Source organism: Tauraco erythrolophus, chromosome 2, assembly GCF_009769465.1.
Source record: "Tauraco erythrolophus isolate bTauEry1 chromosome 2, bTauEry1.pri, whole genome shotgun sequence".
NCBI classification, from domain to species: domain Eukaryota; kingdom Metazoa; phylum Chordata; class Aves; order Musophagiformes; family Musophagidae; genus Tauraco; species Tauraco erythrolophus.
The window spans coordinates 30855832-30868075 of NC_141466.1; the positions used below are offsets into that span (position 1 = coordinate 30855832).

Below are 12244 nucleotides of genomic sequence, written 5' to 3' on the forward strand. Positions count from 1 at the left end.
TTTTTTTTTACTGACGGTTCTGATGTTTATCGATGTTGATCTGTTACTGGGCCGACACTGGTGTGTTCCTTAGCCGTTTAGCTGGAGGATGAGTTTTCAGGGCTGTGCTCTGAAGTTTTGTGTGTGTGTTTCAGGTTTTGTCAGTGATTGCTGTCATCTTGGGTGTTATTACCTTTACCATGCTGTCTGTCTCCATTGTCACTAGGTATCTAGTCTGGTCGGTGCCTGGTGGCAGTGAATTAGGTATCATGTAAACACACATTTTTGACTGTGAGTTAACTACCATACTGACTTCAGTTGAATGTTTCCCCCACTGCCTGATATGAGATAGAGTAAACAAACTTGATTCTTTTTGGTTTTCTCGAGTTCTTCTTTCCTTCATAAGGTAAAGAATTCCAACCCCTGTGTTTTTTGTTTGTTTGCTTGTTTGTTCATTTTTCCAATACTTTATAGTTTTCACTCCTTTCATCTTCCTGTCTGTGATAATTTAAAGGTATTTTTTCAAAACATGGCGCTTGCTACTCAGCGTGCTATTCTAGATGGCACTGTGCCATGATTTGCTTAGTAGCTACAACTCTGCATTTTCTATCCCATGTTTCCACATCATCATCTTACTTTTTTTGATGGCAGTTGGTTGTGGAACTGAAGGCACTGATGTCTGTTTACAAGTTTATTTAGAACCTGGTGAGACATCTCAGTAGGCTTAATCTTCCTATCAATATGCTTTATTTGGCATTTATTGGTGTTTTAATTTCAGTTGCTTGTTTTGTGGGTTGCTGGTTTCCCTCAACTTCCTTACATTTCTCTGAACTTGACTGAATTAAATAACAGCATTGTTGTATTGCTCATCTCCTTTATCTTTTTTTCGTGATCGCTGGCAAATGCATTGCTTTGTATCTAATAAGAGATTTGATACCCTAAGTTGTTAGCCTTTGACCATGACAAAAATAGGCTGCTGATTCTTTATTCTTTGTTTTTCTTCTCAGCAAGTTCTTGATCTCTAGTTGTTGCTTTTGTTTGTTTGTCTGTCATTTAAGCCATGGCTTCTCAAAAATAGCAACACAGAGTAAGCAAGAATGCAGGTCATCAGCATGTCATCTGCTGTGCCATCACTGCTTGTGTGTTTGTTTATTCAGTAACTGCAAGGTAATTATTTTCCATTCAGTGCAATCATGCACAAGAAGTTACTGCACAAAAAAAAAAGCAAAGTGCTTGGTTCATTTCTTTGGCTGCTTTATTCTAATGTATTCTTATATTAGTTCACCTGATTTTCATTTTTTTGGTGTGTGCAACTTACCAAAAGTCATAGTACACCATAAGTCTTCTCTCCTTTTTTGCTATTTTACGTGCAAAGACATCCAACAGTTTTATTGAGAGCTAATTTTTAGAATTTATTGATGTTGGTACTGTCTCCCAGATGCGTTATATTCTAGTTTTCATTAACATTTCAATCCAATTTGTAAGCATCTGTGCATGAGTTTATTCCTATCTGATAGTGTAATAGTGATAATGTTGCTGAACAAGGTTTCTCTGGCTTCTGTTGCCTAATACTCATCAAGTGTTTGATCATGACACTCTTGTCTTATGGTTGTGGCATCTAGAATTTCTTGGTGACCTCAAATACAAGTACTAATGAGGCCTGGAGCTCTTCTGTTGGTGAGTCTGGATTCGTTCAGGTTAACCAGGACCCTTCATTCTGAACGAGGTGAATTGATCTATGTCTCCTATTATTTTCCAGTTTAATTCTTTAAATATTGGTGGTTTTCTGCCACTTTCTGGTTTTACAGTACAGCAGTTGTTCATAATTGTACATTTTCACATTTATTGCATTGTGGTAGCACCTCAGTCACATACTTGGTGAAAAAAGATTTCTCTGAACTCTTGGATCTGAAGTGATCCGGTTGCTCCAGCCTTACTGCCTTGGCTTCACCATCTCTGCAGATACCTTCTTCTTATAACCACCGAAAACCCAGTCTGTTTTGGTTTTGCCATGGAGAGTGCTAGTAAGATATTGAAGAAAAGAGGTGAGAAGTGTCTCAGCAGTGTCTTTCGGTGGTCTCCTATTGATTCATGTTAGTTAATCCTGTTCTAGACATACATGTGGCATGCAGAACGGAGAGATATTGTTAAAAACATCTGTCTTGCATATGGTTATAGAGATAGCACCTTAAACAGAAGAGTAGCTTGTTGTAGTTGGGGAGAATAATCTGATGATGGATTGTCATTGTCATCATCTTGAACTCTTTCCTAGGCATCTGTTACTGACCTGTTTTGGTGATGAGATACTAGGTGAGATGGATGCTTTCACCCAGCGTAACTGTTCTTGAAACAGAAGGCTGTTACTTTCTAGGACATTGGATTTATTTTTTTTTGATTGTGGATTTTACTTATTTCATCTTATTCAAATTTCCCTTTCTTAACCTTGGTCTTACTTTACACAGTCTCACCTTCCTAATCAATGCTCCATCTAAACATACTGTAGTCATAAATAGTTAGTGACTACTGTCACGTATTGAGTTGATAGCTTCATGTCAAATAAAGCTAAATTAAGGGTAGCTTTTTCACTGATATGTTCTAGAATTAAAGTTTTAAGAAAAGATAAAAAATGTGCCAAAATTTGAGCATGTGTATGTAGGAAATTTGAAGTCTTACGTTGTTTACTTTGATTTCTCTCCGATTTATCCACTTGATGTGCGTGCTCTGACATACTGGACTCTTATTTTTAGAATTTTTACCTATTTTTCAACCTAAAGAGATACCATTAGTTATACAGGTAACTAATTTGGAAAATGGTTTTTAATACCCACTTTCCAAATCTGTTTGACAAATTTCAGCTTAACTGTGGGAGTAGGTAATCATCAAGTGTCAAGGTTCCAGTAACATTTTGAAGTTAATTTGAAAATTCAATAGAGGAGTTACAATTATTATCATAATTTAGTTTAGGTACACTAATGACTTGGGATGCTTTGATGTCCATGTAAAATATCAACTTGTTACTCTCAGATCGTCTAGTTCAACATAAATAATTAATTAATTTCAAATGCTTATGCGTGGAGGCTTAAGTTGAGTTGCAGTCAGTTTTTACTGCAATGCTTCTTCAGCATGAGATGCAGGACAAAACTGTAGCAGAGGTTGTAGCTACTGCCTTGTTTGTACTTGCCCATATTACTCAGAATGGTTAGAAATCTTTCTTAGAATTAAATCTTAGATTTTCTGTAACTTAATGACACTTACCTGGAAGAGGCTTATATGCACGCTGGGAAGGAGGCTTTTCAAGCTTCTCTGCAAAGATCAAACAGTAAATTTGCCAGGTAGGCAAATGTTGTTTTCTGTTATAAGAGGAACACAATATGAGATGATTGTATTCAAGATCTCTACCACGTGTAGCAGTCACAATTTAGAAGAACACAAGGATGTAAATTAGGAAGATGGTGCTTACTGCAGGGGAATAATGTGAGATTATGTTGCAGAGAAATGTAATTTATTAAAAAAATAAATAATCCCAAGGAGGGGAGGAACAAACTAAAAAAACCCCAGAACCATTGTTTTATTAATCTGATTACAAAATGTCCCTAAATCGGAACCAAATTACGTGCATTCACTGCTGTCTTCTAACCTTGGCAGGCAGCTTGTTTGCTGCCATATAAGATCTGTTTCTCGATGCTGCCAAACTGGAGTCTGAAGAAGTTGGGCACCTAAGTGCTTTCAAAGAGCAGAAGGTTTTAGTTGTTTACCAAGTGACAGTAAATGGTCTTTATGAAAATACTAATTGCTTCCAGAGCTGTGTGAAGGCATTCAAATGCTGCAAGGAATACTGACTAGTCTACTTTGCCTGTCTTTTTCTGGTGATGAACAGGAAGGTATTACGGTTGCTCAGAAGGAAATCAGAGTGAAAATTGGGCACTAAGTCAAGTTCCACTACTGAGGAGAGAATAAATGTGTTGGTTCTCTGTTGTAGAAGATGGAGTACAGTCTCTAAACAGATGCTACAGGCATATAAGTCTTAACCTCCAGGCACTGTTTTCCAACTCCGTTCTCTTTTCCCAGCATTTTGTAAAAGATGGTAGCTTTCCAATGTACTCTTGTCAGTGCAGCTCCTTTTCTTAATTGAAAGCCTCAGCTGAAAAAAGTTTAGGTACATGCTTGGTGTTCTGTAATGGGTGAGTGGATGCATTAGGATGGGAATGACAAGTGGCAAAGTTAATTAAAACACTTTCAAGCATGCTTGGTGTTTTGCAAAGCTGATGGCAATGATAAATATTTGCATTAAGATTATCCAAAATTAGGATTTGCGTAATCAGTCTGTACAGAGGAAGATTATATGTTAACATGGAAGGGTTAATAGTGAGCGAGAGAGGCTGAATGATAGTGTTGAAGGCGACAGGGAACACAAAGAAGCAAGAATTGGAATGAAAAGGCAGAAGTGTAGTGAAGTAAGGAGTTTTTCTAACAGTCGAATAAGTTGAAGTTAAAGTGAATACAAATTTATTACCATTACCATACAAATTTAATACCATTTATTACCATTTAATGTGTATATTGATTGTATGATTGAGTAACTTTCCTTTTAGCTGTAAAGGTTGGAATGGTCTCAGTCAAGTGTAACGGTGAGGGTGTTTCTTGTGTTGCTAATTAACATCAAACCTGACCTAACGAGTTGTGTAAAGCTTCTCAGTTTCCATAGCTATCTGTCTTCTGTGGTTTATAATGTCTCTTTCCTAAAAGTTAAATGCTTGTTTGAGACTATATAAGATGTTTTGATAGAATTTAAGGCTACAGAGAACTCTATGAACTTCAATTTATTGTACAGAGAGACCTCTGAGCAGCATTAATTTAGTGAAAATGGTATACATTTTTCTGTTTTTGCAAAGATTAGTGAGCTTCTCTTTCAAAATTTGATTTCTAGCTGGATACAATGGGTATTTTAATGCCTTTTCATTCCATGTGGTTTTGTTTGGCTGAAAACAAGAGGATTTTGTTTCTTTTACTATGAGAAAATATTCTGTCTTAATGAGAAAGCTACATTTTCATGATTAGTTTAGAAGAATTTTTTAGGATTAGTGCTGGGTGGGCTGATTCACTTGAGGATCTGAAACTGAACGTTTAAATACTGCATAAAGACTAGTGTTACTCTACATTGCACAGCTGAACAAATGCATCACGTTATTTAAGGAATAGTATAGAAAGGCGTTATGTTTATCCTTAGTTCGGAATATCGTGTGAGTATTTGTGTTTTTAAATAGGAAAAGCTTTTTAAAAGTTACTGAAGTTTTAAAAAAAGTAATCATATGTAGAATGAACTGTCTTCCCCCCCCCCCCAGGAAATAGACAGGTTAACTGCTATTAGAAGTGTTTTAGAAATAGAATTCAACAACATCAGAATATAGCAGTGCCTTTTTATCCTGGAAGATTTATGTCTGGTGCTCCAATTTGGAGTTCTTCCTGCATTAAAAAACATTTCTGCTGTTCTTCTGTGCCGTACAATTGCATTTCATTTCCTTTGGTTTTAGAAGAGCTGTCTTTTTAACAGCGTGAAAACAGTTTTATTAAGGAAAAAAAAAAGAAGAAAAAAAAGAGGAAAGTTCTGGGGCAATAAATTTTTTATGTTTTCTTGGGGGAGAGTTTATTTGATCACTCTTGGGATATAATTCATTTAAATATTTTCGTAGATACTTAGAAATGCTGAGGCTCTCTCAGTTTTACTCCCTGCCTATATCATTAACCTCAGTGTGGCTGGGCAGAGATGCCAGGTCTCTTTCTTACAATCAATTTGAATTCCTTTTTACATCTAAGAGCAGGGCAGGGTCCCAGGTGCGTGCAGGAGGAGGTGTGCTGCTTCCCAGGTGGATGGGCTGGCAGTGACCTGGGCTCTAAGTTCTAGTCTGCTTGGAAGCACAGGCAGAGCCGTTGGGTCAGTACGTGCTGCTCAAATACCTGTTCCTGCTGCACTCCGAGGGAAAGGTGTGGCCGTGGCTTGCTGGGATTCAGAAAGAAAGAGCTAGAGATCTCTAATGAGATTATTTCAGATGTTCCGTGATAGATGTGTTGGAGGAAAACTCAAATCAATGTTAAAAAAACTTTGGTTTCTAGGGAGTGATGATGTAGTCCAGTAAGCACTAATTCCGGTCAAGTTTTTTGTTGCGGTTTTGTAACTCCCCCAGTGTCTGACCCACACCTAGGTGGTGTGTTTTGGACGAAAGGTTGAACGCTGCTGCAGAACTCTTCCACCATGCCTTAAGGAGCATGTTATAAAGATCTGTAGTGTGTAGCTGTTCTGGACCAAAAGCTTCCCCCCCGCCCCCCCCCCCCAGCAATCTTTACCTTGTGTTATGTTTGCAGGTAATCAAAGCTGATATTTACATGTTTGGGTAACAAATTGTCATTTAAAATGCTATTTTCATGTTTTTAACTGTTCCAAATTTAAATTCCCTCTGTTATGTTGTTTGCTGTAGCTCCACAGCTTAAATCACACTAAAAGCTCGCTAAAAATATTAAATTACTTTGTTTTAGGTGAGCTGATATGTATTTCCTTTAACCTTCTAAGTTTGTGAATTCTGAGAGCTCATAACTAAAAATATTCCAATTCAACTGCTATTGATACTTTTCCTGCAATTATTTTTAATTGAAGGTGAACCTCTAAATCTGCTCAGCACGTTGCTTTGAAATTGCTAAGCTTTAAGTGTACATATACATGAGTATACATAAAATACTGCAAAATCTGATTATCTTTCGTAGGGAAGTTTTTGCCTTTGAAGACAATGTTAGGACCAAGATACGATGAACAGGTTGCTGAAGAAAATCGTTTTCACCCGAGTATGTTATCCAACTACTTAAAGAGTCTGAAGGTAAAGTTAAATTCTCTATTAATTGAAACATTACTTTCATTATTAATGTTTATTCAAATGTTGCTTTTCAGATTTAAGGAAAAAAGTGATTGATGGCTTCCTTTGGGACATGTGTACAGAAATATTTTTCTTTACATTTTCAGGTTTTCTCTGCAACTCTTAAGTTTCCAAAGGTACTTTCTCATAGGCAAGAATTGTGCGAAGTCCTCCAGCTCGTTCACTGTATTAGCAGCAAGAATCTCACTCTTCTCTGTTATTACTGTTGCATCTTGGAGAGGTGTCAAAATTCAGATGCTCTGAGTTTGTAGTTTTACAAATGACGCTTGCATATGGATATGTTAATTTGCAGTCTTGCTTATTGGAGTGAAAGCATTTAAAAGAGAAAAGAGAATTTCATAGAACTCTTTTGTAGTTTCAATGCATAATTTTCTTCTTTCGATGCTTAGAATCTTTTACAGTATCTAACCAGTCATACCTAAGTATGGAAGAAAACAATTTATGGATTTTATAAGGTAACTTCGTAGTGGAAAAAAAATGCATAAATGGAGCAAAATTTTAGGAGCATGGATTGGGACTCAGGAAGGTAGATGGATGCCTTTATCATTGGGTTACAGAGTTGTGCTTCTGGCTTATTTCTTCTTTCTCTGTTTAGCCCGCTTCTGTCTGTCTACTTCAACTTGCATGGTGTTCTGCACCATAGCACAACTTTGACAATAAAGGTGGGATGTAGAGGTCTGTGAAGTGTTGTGTCCAGTCCAGTGTATCTGGAGATGTAGGAAAAGGGATTTTGAACTTCCTAAGCAAAGAAAGATCTACAACCTAATTCTTTTAATTTGTTTGTTAAACTGTTATATAGAAGGCTAGCACTATTTTTTTTGACTGTGTGTTTTCTATGATTTTAGATTTTTTAAAAATGATTTTTCTATGTGTATTCTATGATTTTATAAAACTAAGCATGCTAGTGTGTTTTTTTCCGTGTTTTTGTTTTCTTCTTTTTGCTGTTCATCTAAGTGAAAACAATTCTGATCTTGTTTAACAATATCAAAGCTTAAACATCAGAAGGATCAGGTGACTAAAATATGAGAATCTTCATGTTATGAATCTTATTTAGGCTTAGGTATGAACTAGATGGTGAGCTACTCAGTGTAGCAGTGATAGAGGTACCTGTGGACTAATGTGATAAGAAAGTACTATGAGTGAAGCAGATGTGCCTGTTCTCAGATGCTTGAACTGGTAGGATTTTTCTTGTTTGAATTCTTGGATCTCTGCATCTAAATTCTACTTGAGTTTCTCTTTTATGCATTATGTTGGTTTTGACTCCGACCGGCTTTAATGGACATGCCTAGAAATTTCCCAAAACGAAACTTATTCATGGTTTAAAGTAATTTAAAAATCTGCATGTATTTTGAAGTTATAGAGAACTTCAGAGACTTACTCAGAATTTCTGACTATTTTCTTGTGAGTGATTTGTCACCAAAAAAGAAATTCAGATGAGCCTTCATAGCATTTCCACTAGGCACATCAAGCAATTGTATTGCCATGCTACAAATTTGTAATGTCTTGAGTGACATCAGATGATTAGAGTCTCATAGTACAATTGCTAGCACTAGGATCCCCGTTTATATTTTGGTAATTTTGGTTAACAAGTGGAACACATAATTTCTCTCAAACTCCCTGTTCTCATCAAATCAATTACATTGTCCTGAACCCTGGTATTGTTGCTAAATGTCTGCGATTTGAAAACATCTGGATTTGCCAAGATATGCAGTGAGTTACTGAAGTGCTGTACTAGTAGAACAAAAGTTTACCGACAACCTGACAATGAGATGAATGTGCAATTGAGGAGACCTTGAAAAGTGGATTTTCCCAAAGCAGAAGTATCTCACTGTGCGTGGTTCTCATTGTTTTACTGCTAATACTTTGCAGAATGAATCACTTCTGAAACTTGGTTGTTACTTAAGTCCATATAATTGATCTCCCAAATAAGAGACTTCAGCGGTAACTTTTACATCTGGATTTCAGTAATAGTGAGATATTGCTGCTACCACAGATCTTTTGAAGGTACTGGTTCAGCATTTAAGACAGTATCTGTCTGGGAGGAACTTTATCTAACAAGCTTTCTGTGCGATTCCTTTTTCTCATGGAGCTTGTTGCTGAAAATCTGAATGTTAGAAACTGATTTGACAAGGGATAGCAACCCTGTTTTTCTTCTGGTTGCCAGTATTCACATAGTATCTTAATGGTCTCGTAAAAAAATTTTCAGGATCAATTGCCAAGTGTGAATAACTTTAAAATTTTATTTCTTTCTTGAGTAGGTAGGCAAGTACTGTTTATGCTTTATAAAAGGTAGTTCTATTTCTGTTATGAAAAATCTAGGACCTTAGTTAACTCAAAAGAATGTTTGGGCAATTAGTGTGCTTGATTTACAATATTCCTATTAGGAAAACTAGTTATCAGTTTTCAGTCACATGATTGTTTTCACAGATAAATTCAGTCACTGATTTAAACTATTTTCCTCAAATAAGAAATGCAAGAAAAAAAATCCTAGAACTGGAGAGAATTCACTGTATTGTAGTATGCTCCCTCCCTCCTGGGGAGGATGTTTTCAAGTTCCAACATGTAATGAGAAACTTATGGGGTCATACAAGGGGAACATAGCTAAGCCCATTTAATTGCACAGCAGCAGAAAAGTGCATGAATAAGGCATTAATAGTTGAAGATAGTTGGAATGTGAGAAAGTGAGGAGGAAGGCTTTTATAACCGTAGGAGGACATGGAGAGCTTGTCCAAAGTAAGTATGAGCAGAATGGAGATGGTATGGAGATCTTGGTATTATTGTATGTAGATGAGAATTTCAAGCTGTCAATGAGCTTTTTTTTCCTTCTATCCAGTCATCTTTTACAATTAGAAGCAAGAAAAAGAGCTAGTTTCAATCTGGTGTCTAAGATTGTAGTTTTGCAACAGTCTTTGTAAGAAATAAATGTATGTTTTAGTGAGAAGTTGCTCAACAATTTTAAATTATTCTTTTGTCCAAAGCTCTGTCATTCAGTGGGTGTGGTAGACTGAAAGATGTGGTTCATACAAAACATTGGCTGGAAAAAGTTTTTTCCATTGAGTGACTACCTATTTTAGCTTAGATAGTCTTCCAAAAATCAGTTCCTATTAAGAATCTTCTAGGAGCAAACTTATGAGAGCATGACCAAGAGGTTTACTGTGATGACTGGTGTGATGTCAGAGTTTCAGAGCAGAGCAAAGCGCCTGTCTGGTGAACATATGTACAAGAATCTATTCTGTAGATGACAATTGTGGTCTGTCAGGAAGAGCATAGTATAACCCCGGTTCAGTGACTGAAATGTTTCTATTCCTGTGGCACCAGTGTTTTTTTTCACGTTTTTTTTTGAACATCATAATATTATGCTTTCATATGTTACATAATCCCCCTCACTTTTATTTTAAATTTCTGCATCTTGTTCTGTTGACTTCTGCTCTCTAAATTGTAATGTGTTATTTGCGGCTAATCCTGTGAACTGAGAGAACAAATGCTTGTGCTTTCTGTGAAGCAAGGAAACTGCTTTCAGGCCACACATGCTTTTATAGCTTTGGCTAAATTATATTGGATGCCTGTTTGATTTACTGCTCCATGAAGTGTGTGAGGAACAGTGTCACCTCACAAGATCTTCACTTGTGTATGATTGAAATGATTCGTAATAATTGCAAAGGAATAGCAGGCTGGAAGTCATAGAGTCCTGTAGTTCAGAATTTCCTCTCCAGCAGAACTTTGCTATATTTCATTCTCCTATTCCAATTAAATGCAACATCCCAAGTGCTTGGTGACATTTTGAGCCTGAAGTACGTTGTGGTGATCTCCTGGCTTCTACATGTCAGTCAGGAAACTGAAATCTGTAAGTGAGTGAGTTCAAAAGAGTAATAGTGTGATTTCTAAAAGTTGAGGGAAAAGCATATGAGTATTCTTTGAGCTTAAAAGCTTTGACATAAAATTAACATTTGTGCTTTCTTAGATGTTCTTGGTGGTAGTTCTTCATTGTAGCAGGAGTTTGGGGAAGTTTGGAAGCTTCTGATAAGAACACTTGAAGCTGCTGGTATTTGAGAACAGTGGAGTTGGGAATTGGCTTGGAGTTTTCAACGCTAAAACGGAATTGTGTCTCTCTTACTTTTGGATGAGAGGATGTGAAACTATATTCTGCAAATCACTTGCATTTCTTCTGGTAGCTCTCCTTTAACAATTTGTTATATTAAACAGTGTTACCTTTTAATCTGTTTTCATGCTTTTATTGAAGGTAGTTTTCCTCACAATTGACTTTCCTTTCCTCCAGACTGTCAGACGATACAGCATTTTTTTTCGAGAGTAATTCATGTTCTGGAATGTCTCTTTCTCAGTAGACTGGAACTAAATGCAAAAACCTTTACTTTAAAATGATATTTTCATTAAATCTTAGTCTTACTTTGAAAATAACTTTTTTTCCCTCTTAGTTGAAGACATCTTGGAAGCATTGCACCTAACGCCATATCGTACATAAAAGAATAGGCTTTCAAGCTGAGCTATGTAGAAGTTGGGGAGGAGAGGAGTTAAGGGGCCATTTATGTGGCTTCATAGTCTAGAGCTCCCTGGTGAAAACACATCTGATTCTCCTGTCAGACTTTTTGCCAACTCCAATGACGCTATTGATAGGATGCGGAACACAAAGGGAGACTCTTATGCTTTTTTTTTGGAGCATGTTACTGGAAGATACTCTGTGGATTTCCTCCATGGAGCCATTGCTTGTGTAGAACTGTAGAAAAACATGTAGGTAGTTTTCATAGAACTAGCTCATTTTAGATGTACTTTTCTGTCCTAGCATGTTGTCCTGTACGATCACCTAGAAGTACTGGTGTGGGAATATGTCATTCTCCTCTGAACAGTTATTTTAAACTGGTTTATGTTGGTGTCGCAGTGGTGTGGACCTGTGGTGTGTAACACCTGGAAATTTTATGTGGTCTTACTTGTGAGTTAAGTAGTCTTTGAGATATTTGCTAAATGCTGTTGAGAATGGAGAGAGTGAAAAGTAATCATTGAATTAATTGTCTTTTGTATGCATCCTACAAAATTAATCACTGGCTAGTATGCTATCAGTCTGCATGTTTAGCAGCTTGGTTGACACTAAATATTTGAACTTTCAGGTGACACAACATTGTTTTCAGGAGGACCCCTACTGAAGGAGCTTGTATTTCTGCAAAACACAGTAATAAAAGTAAAGAAAACATTCTGAATACAATATACAAAGTTGAAGTAAACAAGGAGAACCAATTTGGATATTACATTACAAATGCTGCTGACATAAAATTGTGATGCTTTTTAATATCTGATAAATAAAAGTATTGTGAAAGTATTATTAAAGTATT

The 12244-nt window shown here is 36.5% G+C and overlaps 1 protein-coding gene across 3 annotated transcripts in view; it reads left to right on the top strand.

Annotated features, from left to right (window-relative positions):
• RNGTT (RNA guanylyltransferase and 5'-phosphatase) overlaps positions 1–12244 on the top strand; it is a 203583-nt gene that overhangs the window by 654 nt on the left and 190685 nt on the right. For all 3 annotated transcript variants that reach the window (XM_086608204.1, XM_086608205.1, XM_086608206.1), the window contains exon 2: positions 6736–6845. In XM_086608204.1, the coding sequence (XP_086464330.1) occupies positions 6736–6845 (110 nt within the window). The remainder of the gene's footprint in view (positions 1–6735; positions 6846–12244) is intronic.